The 17,678-nt window shown below is 54.2% G+C and overlaps 1 protein-coding gene across 3 annotated transcripts; it reads right to left on the bottom strand.

Moving 5' to 3' along the window:
• Positions 1-1,554: 1,554 nt before the first annotated feature.
• On the bottom strand, positions 1,555-15,652 carry TSKU (tsukushi, small leucine rich proteoglycan). 3 transcript variants are annotated; one of them, XM_054576302.1, is made up of 3 exons: positions 15,604-15,646; positions 10,342-10,454; positions 1,555-4,122 (listed from the first exon to the last, which is right to left on the bottom strand). In XM_054576302.1, the coding sequence occupies exon 3, from the start codon at positions 4,112-4,114 to the stop codon at positions 3,053-3,055; it is 1,062 nt and encodes a 353-aa protein (XP_054432277.1). In that variant the 5' UTR covers positions 4,115-4,122; positions 10,342-10,454; positions 15,604-15,646; the 3' UTR covers positions 1,555-3,052. The 3 variants fall into 3 exon arrangements, with proteins under 3 accessions (XP_054432277.1, XP_054432276.1, XP_054432278.1); XM_054576301.1 differs by lacking the exon at positions 10,342-10,454 and having other exon boundaries at positions 15,604-15,652; XM_054576303.1 differs by lacking the exons at positions 10,342-10,454; positions 15,604-15,646 and adding an exon at positions 5,663-5,683.
• Positions 15,653-17,678: the final 2,026 nt, after the last annotated feature.

Raw genomic sequence — 17,678 nt, 5'->3', positions numbered from 1 at the left:
TGTTCTTGATTCTTTACAAATGTTACTTCATTTATTCTTCATACAACCCTGTGGAGACATTTTCATCCCTGTTTTCCAGGCTCAGACAGGAAAGTGACTTGGCCAAAGTCACACAACTGATTTGTGATGGACCCAGGAGGTTAACCCTTTTCTGTGAACTCCGAAACAGAACCTTTGCACTTCTCTACTTAATTCTGTAAGATTTTAATGACCCCCGTTCTTGGCCCCAGGATTCCAAGAGGGCGGGGCATGGCAGGCTGAGAGCAGCCCAGCTAGGGAAGGTGAGGCTGGCCGCACACTGTGGAGGTCTGCCTTGGCTGTGTTCCGACAACCCCTGGGACTGGCCATGAGTGACCACAAGGTGGCACTGTGAGTTGGGAGCCTGTGGAGGGGCCTCAGGGATGACCCATTTGCTCTAGGACTTGTGCTCCCGACAGGGAGTAAGCCAGGGCTGGGGGTGCAGGGTAATGTCCCCCCAGGAGGGAGGAACCTGCACGGTGTGATGGTGTCTGCGCCCCCTCTCCCCCGGCCCACTGCAGCTGTATCTTGGCAGAGGTGATCTGCCTCAGCTCCCTATTCTGCAGGAGCCCCCGCTCCCCGGCCTTCAGCACTGCGTTGTCCCTGTCTTTAAGACCCATGTTCCATGTCCCTCCCCCAAGGGCTCCTCTTTTAAGCAGGGCTCTGGGAGGGCCCAGGCCCATTGGGTCAAAATCCCAAGGATCTCTCCCCATCCCTTGCTTTTGAAATCTCTCTAATCCCAGGGAAAATGCAAGGGGTAGAGAACCAACGGAATTCTGATGACACCCCTTCCCAAGCCTCAGGGCTTCCTCATTTTCTCAGCCCTGGGCTCCTGGGGCATGTGTGGGGAGGGGCTCTGAGTGACAGGACGGCCAGGCCCCCTTGTCCTTCTCAGCTGTGTGAATGAGCCCCCTCCAGGAGGCCTTCCTAACCCTACCACAGAGCTCTTAGAGCTCCCTGTGCGTCCTTTGTCCCCCTCCTGCCCCACAGATCGTGAGTCCCCTTAGGGCCGAGATGGGGGTGGACCTATGGTTGTTGGTGAAGGATATTCCTGTAGACCTTGGCCAGTTAGAATTTGCTGACAATAGAACCACTCAGATGAGTTGGCAATGAGCTCCCTGTCACTGGAAGTGTACAGAGGAGTTAGGCTCCCACAGCAGCTGAAATGCCAGGAAGGAACAAAGCACTGTTGGAGCTCAGAGGAAGGGGGAGAGGGACCTGGGGGGAAGCCTCTGAAGGTGAGACAGGAGGGGAAGGAGTTGAGAGGTGAGGATGAAGGCAAAGGCAAGGTCCCAGAATAACAGTCTGAGCAAAGGCAGGGGCATGCAAGTTCATGGAACTGGGGAAGCAGCAAGAGGGGAGATAAGGAAGGTGGACAGGATGCAACCCACTCCGGAGTAACACCCCCTCCGTGTCATCTCACCCCCCCACCCCACCGGCTGAGGTGGTTACTGGGCTTTTCAGGCAGAACACACTGCCCAGGGCAGGGCTGGTCCTGATTCATTCTTGTGGCCCCAGAGTCCAGCCCAGGGACTGTGAGCAGACACTGGTTGAGTGATGGAAAGAGGGACTCTTTATAAAGTTTATTAAACCAAGGATCAGTGAGGAGATGGGCAGGGCTGGTGGGGGAGGGCAGAACTCTCACTGTCCTGTGGGCATCTTTGTGGGACCAGCCCCCTCATGCCCACATGGCCACTGATGGTTGGCTTCCGCCCAACATCCCCTCCCCGAACACATCCCCAGGACACCCTGTTACAAAAGTGAACAAGTACAACGTTTTTTTTTTTTTTTTTTACAAATGACATTTTCCTTCCCCTGCCAGCAGGGGTGGGGGTGGGAAGCTGGTTGAAAGTGGCAGTCCATTAAAAAGGCAACAACTTGTATAAAATGAGCACAAAGGGCAGAGCCCAGGGCTGGGGAGCTGAGATGCAACCCTGGTGGGGTATATAAAATTCAGTGGGAACTGCCTGCCCCCTTCCATGGCGTTCTCACTGGTGTGGGATGGGCCATGGGCTCTGGGCCCGTGGGAGCTGAGTCTGGGAGGCCCCTCCTTGCTTGTGGCCAGGTAGGGCTCCAAGATCACGTCCACATCTTCGGGGAGCATCTACAGGCAATGCCTAAAGGATCAATGGGTATGTTTCCAGTTTTGGCGCTGGGGGACCCCACCCCAGAGCGGGAAACCGGCCGGTGGGAGTGGTTGGCATGCCTGAAGCTTCCAGGGGCTCTGAGAGGTGAAGAGACTCAGCCCAGGCAACACAGCTGGTCAATATGCCCAGGGTCCCACCTTGGCGGCCCTTTCCTGTCCTTGAGATGACTGGAAAAGGGCATATATGGCAGGATGTGGGTTATGGCAGCAAAGGGGAGCCCAGAAAGAGGAGCGGGAGGGCACGATTTAGAGAGGACAGCAAAGTGCGCAGGGGCCCGGCTGGGAGGCAGGACCCTGGATCCAGTCATGCCTCTGCGGCTGGAGTACCTCAGATTAGCAATTTTCCTTCTCTAGACCTCAGTTCTCCCATCTGTCACATGAGGAGGTGGACTTGATTTTTTTTTTCTCAGTCCTTTTTATAACTAAAGTTCTACCCAGGGTTCTAGGGGAAGAGAAAGGGATAAAGTGGGCCTCATGTACCCAGAGCAAGAGAAACCCATGCCCCTGAGTGACTGGACCATGGGCCCAAGGGGACACTGAGTCACAGACCTGACCTCTAACCTTCCTCCTATCAGTCAGGCTGGCCCAGGCCTGAGGGAAGGCACTTCATGGTCAAGTGGGGAAGGACAGCCGGGAACTGCTGTCTGGTTTGGCATCAAAGACTCTCAGCTTATGGTCTGGGGACAATATAAAGGGGCAAGACTTTGTTCCTGGGTGTAAGTCTCAGGTCCAAAGCCTCTTCCCAGGTCCACAGCTGTCTTTCAGTGTTGCTGCCACAGAGGCCTGCAGAGCCCCCATTGGCATTGGCACATTAAAATATAAATTACCCAGGACCTGGGTCAGCCCATGGCAAGCAGTCTGTTACGTGGCCCTAGGCCACACCATTTGTCACAATGTGGTGGGGCCCCTGGAAGCCTGTTCCCCTGTGTCTATGCAGTGCAGGGCCACCTTGGGGTTGGATCCAGGCTGCCTAGGGTAGGCACCCTCCCGTACCAGGCGCCGGCACTGCATACCCTGCCCCACGCTGACGCTCTGCAGCGCTGGGAGGTGGAGGAGCAGTATCTCAGGCAGGGGCACCAGGGCTGTGCCCGACAGGTCCAGCTCCTGCAGAGAGCCCAGGCCTGAGAACACCTCAGGTCCTGCCCACTTGAGCTTGGGGTTGCCCGACAGGTCCAGGACCTGCAGGCCGTGTAGCTCACGGAAACCATAGGGCTCCAGTTGGGGGAGACCCTGCAGGCTTCCCAGCGACAGGTGTGTCAGGTCAGCCAGTCCCGTGAAGGCACCTGGGCCAATGGCAGCCAGCGGGTTCCCATCCAGGCTCAGGTAGCGCAGGGGCAAGTCTCGGAGATCAGGCACAGTGCGGAGCCGGTTCCAGGCCAGGTTCAGGCTCTGGATAGTAGGCGTGGGCAGGCTGGCCCGAGCGGAGTGGGGCACGAGGCGGTGGATGAGGTTGTGGGAGAGGTCCACATGCAGCCCCCTGCCCTGGCTGTGGGTAGCGAAGGCAGACACTGGGACCTCACGGAGCCTGTTGTGGCTGAGGTTCAGGTCACTCAGGGGCGAGGTGGTGAAGCTGTCCACAGGCAGGGCTGCCAGGCCATTATGGCTGAGGTCGAGCGACTCCAGGTAGCGAAGGCGGGAGAAGGCAGTGGGCGAGATGCTGGTGAGCAGGTTGTGGCTGAGATCCAGGCCGGCCAGCGTGGTATAGCCTGGCCCTGCCAACACCGACTCGTTCACGGTCTCTAGGCGGTTGGAGGACAGGTCCAGGTGAGCTGTGTCCAGAGGGATAGGCACGGGCACGATGTGGGGGCCCAGGCCGCTGCAATCTACTCGTGTCAGGCTGAAGCTATCAAAGAGGCCGAAGGTCTCCACCTCACACTGGCACCCGGGGAAGCATGGTCGGGTTGTCTGGACGCAGCTCACAGCCAGCAACAGCAGCAGGGACCACAGCATGGTCGGGCCTAGAGGGAGAGCCATAGGTGAGGGCTGACGGCAGGCACCCCATACTGGGTGATTCTAACTGCACCCCACAGGACACCAGTCAATGTGTCTAGGCACAGCTAAAAGTTGTCACCAGCACCCTGTCCTCCCAGGATGCTTTCCCTGAATACTCCTCCTCATACAGTTCCTCATTCCTTTTACTCTCCCCAGGTGAGGCCAGGTCGGTGGATTTTAAGCTGGAAGCAGCAGAGCCCTACACGCCCCCTCACCATCTCTGCCGCAGCACATTAAGGAACCTAGCTGGAAACCCGCGGGATCAGAAGGCTCTGTAGCTGGCCTCTAGGGCTCTGACAGCTACCTAGGGTCCCTGGGCTGGTCTTGATCCAGGCCCAATCAGGGGAGGCATTCACAGCTTAGAGGTCCGGGCCCGGTGCTCCATCCTGTTCAGGGTCGGGTGCTGAGCACGTGCCATGTGCTGTACTAGCTGCCCCACCACACAGACTCGCTTCACGCTCACAACCACAAAAATTGCAAGGTAGAAATTTCTGTCACCACTTCGTGAAGAGGGAATTGAGACTTAGAGAGGTTCAGAAAGTCACGCCTGACCACAAGTAACTGGGAAGGGAACTAGACGGAGCATAGAGGAAGCATGGCTCACTGTCACGGTTCGGCTGTGGCTGCGCCATGCCTGAGACTCACATGCCAGCCTCCTAGATCAGCCTCTTTTGTGGGTGACAATGGACGAGTCCACAGTCCTAAGCCCCCTCACCCGGCCTGTCCTCCAGAGGCAGGATCCTTTATTCCAACTGACTTCCTGATGGGCTCTGGGATACCCGTCCAAAGCCCCTTACCCCGTGCTCTGTCCCTACCCCCAGATTATATAGGTATTACCCCTGTTTGGCTCTTCCTTTAGGCTAGGCAGCTGGGCTGGTTCCCCCGTTATACAGATAAAGAAATAGAGGCTCAGAGAGGAAAAGGGTTTACCCCAACTAGTATAAAGCAGGGCAGGATTAGAACCCAAGCCTGCTCAATTCTAATTCCTCTATTTTCACCTGTTGCCTCCAGCAGGACTGGCAAGGGGACTGGTGGAGAGACAAGACCCAAGAAGAGCTTTTTCCAGACGCATGCTATGACACAAGCCACGTTCCCTCTCCTGGCCTGTTTCCATCCCTGTACAATTATACCGTAGCTGCCACATATGTCAGGCACTACGTGTACACTGCTACATTCAATCCTCACGCCCAAAGCCTGTGTGCACACCCACTGTAGCTCCGTGACTGTGCTCTGTGGTGCTCACGGGAAGATGAGGAACGGGGTTGAGCAATGAACGCACCTAAGTGGACAGTGTATGGTTATCTCCTCCCACCACACAGCCGCCCCTCAGCCTGGGAGAGCAGGCCTCACTCCAGCAGGTCTCCTCACCTGGTATAGCCCCGCTCTGCACCCCTGCCCTGCCTTCCCCCCACCTACCCTCCCACTGGCCTTCAGGGAGGGATGCACCAGGGACTGCCCACCTTCTAGCCTGGGGTGGATGGGGAGGGAACAACACGATAGTATTACCAGCACTCCATGAAACTTTAAAGGGGTAGCTACTTGATCCACACACTGGCTCTGCATGGGGGCAGGAAGAAGTAGGGCTCTTCTCCTCTGCCCTCCTATGGGGTCCCTCCTCTCCCACACCTTTCTATTATAGAATCCAATTTGAGGATTAAATCCAGCCCAGGTGCACCCTGGGCTTGGTCCCAACTGTGGCAGGGTAGAGTAATCCAAGGTCTGGAACCAAAAGGAAAAGAATTAATTTGCTTCAGGCACCCTTTGTTCCCCTGAGTGAACATCTTACCACAGGGATTTATTACCACCCAGGGTCCTGCCTTCCCTACTCAGCTGATCTGCTCATATCCACCCTTCCTGGGGTTTAAACAAACAACACAAGTACAAAAAAAAGGCCCTAAGATTACCCTCTGGTTCCCACAATGTACCTATTAAATGCCAAATGGCCTCTCAAGGGCCTCTGTTTATTTTACTGGGAGCTCAAACACAACCCTAAGCCTACCCCTCCAGGGAAGGGGCCTCTTGCCACTCCTCTCCAGGCCTCAGCCTTGTCCTCTGAACCACAGAGCAGTAATTCTTGCCCTGCCTTCCTCACATAGTTGACTGACTCTCACTGAAATGCAATCCAAACTATGAAGGGCTATGCACACTTGCAAGGTGGTCATCAGTGGGCCACTTCAGACATGGAATTGAGGCAATGGTGGGGACGGCTGGTGTAAAAGGAGCAGGGGTATAAAACGAGACCTAGCACTCCCAAGATATCCTGGACAGGCCCTTGCTCAGCCGTGCACAGTGGACACCTCTCCCTGGGCCCCCGTTCTGCGCCAGGCCTGGACATTCCCCTGGAAAGCGCTGACGTTGAGTCAGAGCCAGTCCTCATTATGGCTAGTGCTGTACACGTGTTCTCTCATATACACTCCTCAGTCACTCAGGAGTGCAGCAGTCTTATGTCTATGTTAGAGTGGAGAAAACTGAGCATGAGAGAAGGGTGACGGTGGAGCTGGGAACCGAACTTTCGCCTTCAGAACCTCATAATTGGTTTGGTTCCAGTGGAATGTCTACTTCTGTGTGTTGCTGGGAAAAGAAGGTGTCCAGAGTCCTAGGGCCAAGCTCTGGCAGCAATTGACTGCTGTGATGACGCAGATGCCAAGATTTTTAGTATTTAATGGTTCTGGGGCTTTCCTGAGGTCACAGCAGAGCCCAGGACTCTCAGGGGTGTCCCAGGCTGTGGGGAAAAGAGAAAGGAGAAATCCCTGACAGGCCTCACAACTTTGCACACAGAAGTGGGCAAAGGCAGAGGTGTGGACTGGTGGCCTTTGAAAGTCAGGGCCCCTGTTCTGCTCAGAGGAAATGTCCCCTTTGGAGTAACATACAGTAGGGTGCCTTCCTGTGTCACAGAGATGCTGTGTTCTGCCACTGCTGCTGGAAGGCCCTTAGCAAAAGGCTCAGGGGCCAAGGGGATGGCAGAACTTTCCCAGGAGGATACTGAAGGAAGATAAGGAAAATTCCTGCCAGGGCGCAGCCCTTTATATTAAAAAAAAAGGCCTTTGCTTATTTGATGCTGGAAGGTTCCAGAGTGGGCATGCAATCCCTCACTTTAGTGACGAAGGGAGTATGTAGTGACTTGTCCTCAGATCACCAGTGAGGTGTGTTAGCTGATGCTCAGGCTCTGGCCTCCTGACTACATGCCCAGAGCTTGCCAGGCCACTCACGTTGGCTGCTGACTCTCCTAGGGATCTTAGGGAGTCAATAAAAATAATGTTCTGAACAGCGTGTGACCTCATGGAAGGAGCTGATGCCATAATGATAGATATCATAAGGATAAATTGCATGTCTAGGAAAACTGTAACTATGCATTAAAAAAAAACAACGAAAAAAACCCCAAAAAACCCAACCCAAATACTAATTTTAGAAAGGCCAAAAGAAAATATATCAACACAACAGTGGTTTTCTTTAGATGGTAGAACTTTGAGCAATTTAAAAATGTCTCAATCTCTTCACACTCCCCCATTACATGTCCTTTCTTATAGTAAAATTAATCTATCTATCTATCTATAATTTATATATAACACATTGGGTAACAAAGGCTCCTAATAGAACCACCTCATGGCTATCTCTACTTTCTCTGATGTTCGGTACTACAATCTCAGCCTCAGTCTCCTCACCTGTAAAATGGGATATTAATAGCTACCTCACAGGACCATCAGGAAGATGAAACAAAATGGTAGAAGTAAGGCACCTAGCGGGGATCCCCGTACACGGGAAGGGCACAGTCTCCCTAGACTACAGGCTGATGGGGTGGGGACCAGCAGGTGGGCGCGGCCCCATTTCTCTCTCTCTTTCCTTTAGCAACCATGTGTCACAAAGCTCTTCTCAGCACCCTCCTGGAGAGTGATTCTTTCCAGGCAGGACACACTATGTTATTTCTCAATAGGGCTTCTGGATCTGGGAAAGGATGAGTAACGTGAGTTCCTCTTGACAAAACCCATTAGCCTCTGCTCTGTGGAGAGGAAAGAGCTTCATGGAGAGGCGGCTTTGAACACCAATGTGCACTGTTAACTGGGAAAGTCACTTTATTTCTCTGGACCAGTTCCTTCAGTTGTGAATCTGAGATAGTACTGAGGGTCCCACTGGTCTCAGAAAGGCTGGTTGTAAAGGGTAGAGAGAGAAGCTGAACACTCCTGTAGAGAAATGAAGCCCCAACAGGTAGCCACATCATGGAAACACTGTTCTTTTTCATTCTACCTAGGCATATCCACTGCAGGCATAATCAATCACAGCACCACTTCCTAGGGAATCTGCACAGGACCTCAGAGCTCTTCTCAACAGGGTGCCCTCTACCCACTGATTAGAGTTGGCCCTTGAGATGAAAGCTTTCATTCTGGGATCAATTCTCTGATCTGAAGGCGTTACATCACTGGGAACAGGAGTTACCTGCTAAACTGGGCAACTTTTGGAAGCATCTTCTTCTCCCTCAGCCCATTTACTCATCTAAAATGGAGACAATCCCTTCCTCAAAGGGTTGTTATGAGAACTAGACATCACAGGGTCAGGACACTGACAGATGTGCAGTCAGTGGGTGCTTGTGTCTCTCCTAGGCTCTATGGTAGGAGGAATCCCCCAGAAAGGGCACCCATGGACTACCTCCGACTTCCTTCACCACTCTCCGGGGGTGGCGGTGAAGAGGTGGCGAACTGGGCAATGTGCACAGACCAAGGCAGGTCCTGGAAGCCGGTCATGAATCCCAGCTTTAGTCCATGCTCTGCATGGCCTGTTCACATCTTCAGACAAGTCCCCATCCCCTCACTAAGCCTCAGTTTCTCCAGTTCCACAGTAAGAGGTTAGGTCTAGACAATCCAGCTCCGGTGTTACAGACATTCAAAATTTAACAAAAGCACTTACTAAATCTCTACTAAGTACTGTGTGAAGTGTATGTTGGGGTGGGGAGGGGATGCTAAGTCCTTGTGGGGCTTACTGACCAGCACCGGGGACAGGACATCAGCTCATAACGAGATCACGTATACCTGCCTTGGCCCTAGGAGACCAGGTTTGCCACTATCTGTAGAGCCTTTGCAGTTGTCTTCATTTCTTTGAGCCTCGGTGTTTGCACCTGACAGTATTAATTCTGTCTCCCTTTGGGAGCTATGATCTGCCCTCTGGAGAAAGGAAAAGGCAGACAGCTGGTCACCATGGAAGGCTGAGGGAGGAAAAGGATCTTTGGCTCCAGATACATCACTTCTCTTCCAAACCCCAATGTGCAGATAAAAGATCCACTCAACCATCAGCTAGGTTATACAACACAAGAGCAAGAAGACAGGAGCTCAGAAATTGTACCCACCCCTGGTTTGGAGGACACAGCATAAAGTCCTCTGGGCAGGGGCCATGAAAGTTTGCTGATGGCCCATGAGGTCAAAAGAGTAAAAGGTGTGGCCCTAATAGGCTCCCATACAGTCTTCCCACTGTGACACTCCAGGCCTTGCTAGAGAGCCTCTAAAACAACTTTGAAGTCTCAAAAACCTCTTGACTTCTACTTTTACTGTCAGAAATCAAGTTCTCCCTAGCACTGGGGACATTTGCAAGTTGTTGCACCTTCATCCCTCCTCTGGCTGAGCTCCCCATCTTATTTATTGATTTTTTTGAGAGACAGAGAAAGGAAGGGGGAGAGAAAAACACCGATTTGTTGTTCTCCTTATTTATGCATCATTGGTAGATCCTTGTATGTGCCCTGACCAGAGACTGAACCTGCAACCTTGGCATATTGGGAAGATGTTTTAACCAACTGAGCCACCCAACCAGAGGCAAGTCCCCCCACCCCATCTTGATTTGAACCTATAGTGATGGTGACAGTTGCTGAACTAATCTGAGCCTCTGCTCACACTTCCTCAAATTCAGAGAGTTCCAGGGCTGGTGAGCTGGAAGGTCCCTTGGAGAGTAACCGAGGCACGGAGTGGGCAGTGACAGCAAGGAAGCGGACCCAGGACCTGAGTCCTGATGCCTCACCCTGCTGCCAGCATCGCCCTCGTCCACCCGGCCTGCCCTGGCCCCACCAGGGGAACAAAGCCCGTTCTGTCCACTCAGGCTCCCGGGCTACCCCTCCTTCCCTTGCTTGTTCCCAGGGCCTGTCACACCACACTTTGGGCACACCTCCGCAGACACAGACTGAGTAAATTCTGTCATTAGTTATTTACCTGCCTGTTTCCTGACTTGAAGTGTGAGCAGCTTGAAGCAGTGACCCTGCCTTCTTCACCTGTTCATCCCTTCCCCCACCTGGGGCCAGAGCCAGGCCTGGCGGGCAACACTGCTGGATAAATAAAGAGCCCAGCAGTTAAGCATCAACCGTCGGACTCATCTGAATGCAGCTCTGTATCTACTAGCCTCAATAAAGTCTCAATCTGGTCAAGTCTCAGTGTCTTCAGTAGGGATCACAACACAGGGTCGGCGAAAGCATTAAGGGACAGACAGCGTGTGAAGCATTCGGCTCACTCATGATCTGCCAAAAGCGAAGTGCTCAGGGCATGGTAGACAGTGATGGCCATGATTTACTAAGCTTCCTGAGGGCAATGATTGTGTCATTTTTCTTCATGTTCCTCCATACCCAAGGACCCAATGCAGTGGCAGGTACCCAGCAGGTCTGTGACCGTTGTGCCAGCATGCTCCGGTCTCTGTGCTGGTGTCTGCCAGCAAGGCCCCAAGCTCCCTCCTCTGAGACCTCTTTGGGGCCAGCAGTTCTGGCCCCCTTGGCCCCAGCTGCCTGCCTCTGGTGCTGCAATACAGCATCTCTGGCCCATAGGTTTGCCAGCCCCTTAACCACATCTTCAAGAGGGAGCCCCTGGCACAGGAACAAGGTGGGTGGGGAGCCGACCCTTGGGCTGGACCAGAGCCCTGCACTGACTTGAGACAGGCCCTTGCCTCCCCCAGCTGCTCCTCAGTGCCCAGCTGCCTCCCACCCCGCTCCCTTCCTTATGAGCTCACTCAAGCTGACGCCAATGAAATCCCCAGGTGGAAATTCCATTAACGTCCTATCCTCCAACCATTTAGTCAGCTCTGGAAACTCAAGGCAAAAAGAATTTCAGGGCCAACTCCTGGAGACTCGAGGGCTGGCTCTCCCAACAGAACCACTAATGCCACCCATCTCTACAAACACATCAGCTCACCACACACTTCTATACCAGCGCCTCATGTCTGCCTCACCACAGCCTCTGACCGTGGGGGTCGCTGTCCCTATTTTACGGACAAGGAGACTGACGTTCTTCAGCTGGATAGTAGGGGAATGAGGTCTCAACTTCAGAGGCGTTAGCTCCAAATCCAGTGCTTCTCATCCCATGTGCCTTACACAAATGGGCTGTGTGGGTGATGGCTAACTGATCATGCTGGGCTATAATGACATTTACCTATCTGTCCTCTTGTGGGCAGGGATGGGGTTAGGTTCATTTTTATGTCCTTAGGGCTGAGCACTGGGCCTGGTACACAGTGAGTACTACATGAAGATATACCAGGCGTTTACAATACTACCACCTCACCTAAAGATACCTCTCAGCTTTTCCAGTGCCTCCCCAATTGTTACCTGCTTAGTCACCCTGCAAGATCAGCAGGTTAGGTGGCATCCTACCTATTTTACAGGGAGGTTCAGTAATCTGTTTAGAGTCACACAGCCAGGGGGGCCAGGGACTGGACTCAGGAGCCAGGTAATCTGACACCCAGGGCACGGCCTCCTCCAGGACATCATCCCTGGGGGCCCAACCACCTCCCCAAAGAGGATAATCTACAGGGAAACAGGTGAGGGTCCAATACCATTTGTCCTTTCAGTGTCTTCTTTCTGAAGCTTTTCTGAGGCAGCACGTGTAGACACTGTCCAGGGCACAGGAAATGGGTTTTGCAACCAGGCAGAAAGGGCTCCAAGCCCACAGTGCCTCCCTTACCAAGACGCCTGCCCTCGCCCCTGAGTCTGAGTCTTCATTTGTGATGTGGGAAGAATCTTAGCACTGCTCCCAGCAGGCCACCCGGATGATGGCACAAGAGAAAGTGAAGACAGCCTTGGGCCTGACACACATTGGCGCTCGCTTCAGGGGGGTCCTTGTCCTGCTAATGGGTGATTTCAGGGACCAGGTAAGAAAAAGGAGTTGTGACACCAGGAGACCCAAAGGCCAGGTTACGGGCAGGGGATAGACAGGAATCCAAAATACATCCCCTGAAGCCTTGGATTCTTTCTCAGTGGACCGTTCCTGGGACCCACTGGGGGCTCTGAGTGCTGACTGGGTTCTATCAGGAGATAGGTAAGTGAGTTTGGAAGTCTCAGAGGCCAAAGCAGGCTGAAGAAGTTGTGTCTCCTATGATAAAATGAGGACAAAATGAGAACCAGCAGCTTCCCCTTGGTGGGTAGGTCAGTATCTTCTCCATCCCTCATCCCTAAGCCAGGCACTCACTCACCCTGCCCAGGTCGGGCTCAGGAGGCCTCCAGGCCTAGACTGTTGCTACAGCCATCTTCCTGGCCATCTGCCTCCAAGGGCCAGGCTTGGTGGGCGCCAGAGTACAACCCCAAGAGAATACTAGGATCCCACCACTGCTCCCTGTTTAAAACCTATGTCACAAAGACAGCTTACCAATCTAGAGGTTTATCTCCCTTCTACGGCCCTCTGCCTTTGCACAGATGTTTTCTCTGATGAAGATGGCCTTCTTTTCTTCGTCTGCCGTGCAAGATCTCACTCATTCAATTCCAAAGCCACCTCTTCTATGAGGTCTCCCCAGTTTAACAGGCCCCTTCATCTGGTAAAAGGTCACCTTCCTCCTGGGCCTCCCTGGCCCCTAGGCCATCTGCCAAGGTAAGACACACTTCACGGTCTGTGGCCATCTCTGAATCTGTGTCCAGCTCCCCTCCTATGGGGCCTGGCCATGTGAAGGGGGATAAACCAGATGAATGAAATGCGCCAGACAGAAACCTTTCCTCTTCCTGGAGAGGCTAACAACTCACCCAAGTATGCAGGATACTAAGAGCTTGGTCAGGTGGTAAAATCAGATGTAGGACCATAGTAGATGGTGTCTCTGCCTTCTATTGTCAGTGCAATTCAATAAATGTCTTCATAATGTAATAGACTAAAAACCTCTTTTCATTTTATTAGCACATGTAATTCATTATCCTAGTTAACAGTCACAACAGATCAGTGAGACAGGAATTCCTATCCCCATTTTAAGGATGAGGACACTGAGAATCAAAAAGGTCAAGTTACTTGCCCAAGGCCACAGAGCTAGGAAACAAAGGAATAGGAGTAAAATCTGGGTCCTTCAGACTCTAAAAGGGCTTTAGATTAGTCTCCTAGCCTTCAGAACCACCAAGAAACCAAAGGAAGGTTTCTTGGAATTACCAATCCCACCCTGTCATGCCTGTTTCAAACTTCCAGCAGCTCTCTACTGCCTACAGTTCAAACCCCAGCTCCTAGGCCTGGCATTCAAGGGCTTCATATTTGGCCCACTCCTTCCACCCCAGCTTCAAGTTGAATTCTAACCCACCTCCACTCCCCCTCACCCTACATTTAAGGGTCCACAATGCAGTCATTTCTGTGCTGTTATCAGAACACACAGAGCCAGTCAGTGCTGTTCCCTGTGTGGAAGACACTTCCTCCCTCCAGAGTATATTCATCTGGCTTCCCCAGCTATTATATTCCAGACTTCCATTCATTCATTCCTGGGCTCCAAGGGGTCCTGACCCACCTCACTCCATCCCTCCCTAACTTCAAAGCCACCTTCCCTCTCCCACTTCAAAAGAGCAAATTGGTGCCAGGGAATTGGTCATGTCAGAATGAAGGTGTGTGAAAAGAAACATCGAAGTGTTTCCAAGTTCAGGGGGTTTCAACCAGTCAGCCAGAATAGGAAGGGAGGAGAGAAGCTGTCAACATCTCTCTTCCCAGAGGGGAAACTGAGGTCCAGAGAGGGGAAGGAAAAGTGCCAAGGGTGGCCTCCTTCCCAAGTGAGGGGCTTGTGCCCCTCCTTCACATCTGCAACACCCTGCAAAATTCTAAATTTAACACTGGGGCACAGTAGGGGATGGCAGGGTATTAGGGTTATCTTTGCTACTCAGGATCAAAAGCCCAGCAGGCTCCTGCCGCCTGAGCCCTCCCTCTAGGGTCAGACTTGGTCTCTGCAAGCCTAGACTTCTCCGACGGTAAAGCAAGTAGGGAGGAAGGATCGGAGAGGTTCCTGAGACACCTACTTGCCCAGGCCTAGTGTGGGCGGGCACGGTTCTCACGTCGGCTCTCAAAGGCTGCCCTCGTTATCCCCAGCGAACGCTCGGGGAGTGCTCACCCTCATCCGTAACAGGCTGAGCAACTTGCCCCGTGCAGTAGTACTGTGGGCCATTCTCAGCCTTTCTGTGCAGGGTTCCTAACTCCCCGCAGTCCACCTGGAGTCTCGAAGCCGCCCCAAGGGCAGGCCCGTCATCTTCGTCACCTTCTCACCTACCGGATCGGAGGGCTGGTCCCCCAGGATGCTAAAGGTGAGCGGATCTCAAAGCGGAGCCGGGACGGGGCCGATCTGTCAGCCTGGCAGACTTCTCTCTCTGGGCCACATACACTCTCGGGAAAGCGCGGGGCGGGCAACACCGGCTGCCCTCTCCTCCCCTTTCCTTAGCTCATCTCCCTGCCGGGGCCCTCCCTCCCCCTACCTGGTTCCGCGAAGGTGTCGGGCGCGCTCCTCAAGCCCTGTCCCGGGCCAGTCCCCAGGCGCAGCCGATTCCCCGACCCTCCAGTCCTAACTCATCCCTCTGGGTTTCGCGGACCTCAGAAGATGAAAGAGGGGAGGGATGCCAGCGCCCCTTGCCCAGGCTTCAGCGGAGAGGAGGACCGGAGCTGTTGCCGGAGGAACCCGGAGAAAAGTTTGAAGCCATTTCGGGGCGGGGGCGGGGGGCGGTGAACACGAGGGGAGTGAGGAGTTGGAGGCGGTGTCTGGCTCTCGGCGCGTACACACTCCACGGACACCCAGCCTAGACACGTCGACAGGCACAGACCACGTACGCGGACAGACAACGATGCGCCCAACAACACCCACAACCAAGAGGGCCCACAAAATGTGGACAAAAGAGCGAAACAGTCACGCAAAGCCACGGACACACAAAGGCGCAAGCAGATCCACGTCCCCAGACCCAAATCCACAAAGGCCCACAAGCGCGAGATGCACGTGTCCGCACAAAGACCCCAGAGGCGCGGGCCCACACCCCCGACCTGAGCCTTTGTCTCTTTGAAGCTTTCTCCCCCTGGTCTGGGTTCCCCACTCTGGCCGAGTTCCGGGCATCCGGAGGCTGCGAATGACACCCCGGGTCCAGGAAAAGTTGAGAGGCCCTCGCCCTCGGCCCAGTGTCCAGCGCCGCCCGCCTGCCTGATGGGGCGACCAGGTTGGTGTCCGGGGCTTCAGACTTCCACTCACAGCGCGGACACCCGTTCCAACCGGGGACCCACACCCACCTGGAAGCCTGCTCCGCCGCCGCCTCGGCACGCTCACCCAGGCGGCCCGGCCGCGGGCTCTCCGGCCGGTGCTTTTCTCAGTGCCGCGAGGCCCGCCCCCCGGTCCCCGCCCGCCGCCCGGCGAACCCTCAGCCCGCCAGACGCCCAGTGGAGGCTCCAGCCGGCCGCCCGGAGACTTAGGGAGTGTCACCAAAGTGCGGGCCTTTCCTGGAGCTCTCTCCGCCCCCGCCCCTTGCCCGCCCGCCGAGCCCGCGCCGAGCCCGGGTTCCACCCTAGGGAGCGTCTCAAAAGTACGTACGCAGCTCCCGCCCACTGAAGTCGGCCTTGCTCCCAGCTTCCAGGAACCCGAATCCCTGCCCCCTCTCCGGAGTGCCTGAGAAGTCTCAGCAGATGGCCTGCCTGGTCGGTAACATCTGGAGGTCGCTGGAGTTTGGGGGGGGGGGGGGGAGGGGAGGCGGGGAGGGGGTGTAGGGGGGAGGGGGGAGGTTGAGGGAGGGAGTTGGTAAGAAAGACATGGGGTGGGCGAGGCTTCCCCTTCTCGACTGGGTATCCCCCCTTTTTTTGGGGGGGGGTGAGAGAGGTCCAGAGACGTTAATGAGAGTCTGACCAAGACTCCAAAGCGGAGAGAGACAGGCTGAAAGACAAACCCTAGAGGAGAGAGCCGGAATGAGGCAGAAAGCCTGGCAGGAGAGAAGAAAGCATCAGACTTTTTATTTTTATTTTTTATTTTTTTCTTGAGGGAACCATGGAACTTCTGGTTGGGATTCTAAGAAGGGAAACTGCATGTGTGACTAGGCAGCGATTTAAGTCTGTTGTTTCCTCTGCAGCCCACCCTCTCTCACCCCTGTCTATGGTAAAAAGAGCAGAAAAAACATCCAAAGGACTTTAAAACTGATGGTTGCATTCCCTACAAAGGTAGGTGGCTGGGGGTGGTCTGAGCCTCCCAGTTTACAGACTGGAGGAGGAAGGGGGTGTTCTAAGGCACCCGAGAGGCATGGGGTGTGGGGCATTGTTGAGGGAGGCTTTAGCCTCAAACCCTGGACCTCTCAGGAACTTTCCTTGTGCAGAGATTGGGCAATGTTCCCTGTGCAGTGGCCCAGTCTTGCACACCTAGTCTTTTTGCTTCTTCTTTCCTTATTTCTTAAAAATTAAAAATGTTGTTTGGGCTTGTGTGTGTCTGCCTTTCTGCCTGGGGAAGGAGAGTGGCAAGTAGAGAGATGGGGAAGGGGGAGTGGAGGCCACTACCCCAGGCCTCAGGGAAGCAAAATCAAAGCTGCTGCCCAGAGAACAAAGTGCTCTTGCAAACCTTCCCCCTGCACTCAAAATTCTCCATGTAGTGGTGGTGTGGCGACTTCACTCACCTGGCCTGAGACCTGTGGACCCTGTGGACCCTGCCAGTAGGGAGGTGCAGGCGGAAGGAGGCTGGGAGCCTGACCTGATCGGTGTGGGGTAGGGAGAGCTCCCCTCTCTCCTCTCTCTGTCCTCCTTCCCCAGCTTCCAGAACTGGGAGGCTGGTGGGGGCCACCCGCTCAGACTTCTCATCAAACAGTCTTTGAAACTGGACCATAGACTTCTTTGCATCCAGTCACCTCCTCATATTCAAGCTGAATAAATGGGCTGCCGAGAGTCATCTCTGCACCCCCGTAGTGTTCTCTGTGCATCCCAATGCCCCCTGGAGGAGTCAGAGCTCTTTTGGCGCCCTTCTCCTTGCCTGGAGGGGAGAGAGATCAGAAAACCAGCAAAAGCCTAAATTTGGTGAGGACCCCAAGCTTGGACAAGGGTCATTTTCCAGTCCTGCCACTTACCCAGGCTGGGTAAAATTAAGGAATTTACCCAATGACTCTGAGAGACTGTTGTGAGGAGTAAAACGAGATAACTAGGTGAAGTGTTAGTCTGGCTCACAGGAAGGACCATTGTGTGTTGTTATGCCATTATTATTATCCTAAGATGTCTCTGTCCTGGATGGTATAGAGTCTGGAAAGCCCAGCAGGCTTGGGAGGGGCGGAGACAGGGAAAGGGTCACCTGACCCTCTGGCCCCACTAGCCTACCTGTGATTAGCCTCCCCTCCTCGCCT

This window comes from Pteronotus mesoamericanus, unplaced genomic scaffold (assembly GCF_021234165.1).
Source record: "Pteronotus mesoamericanus isolate MK-2021 breed Mesoamerican mustached bat unplaced genomic scaffold, CSHL_Meso_final contig_33, whole genome shotgun sequence".
NCBI lineage: Eukaryota > Metazoa > Chordata > Mammalia > Chiroptera > Mormoopidae > Pteronotus > Pteronotus mesoamericanus.
Note: the sequence above shows the minus strand (reverse complement) of the source record. Positions and strands in the feature narration are given on the sequence as shown.

Coding starts and splice junctions, on each gene's coding strand:
- TSKU (XM_054576301.1), bottom strand. CDS start 4,114: ATGCTGTGGTCCCTGCTGCTGTTGCTGGCTGTGAGCTGCGTCCAGACA.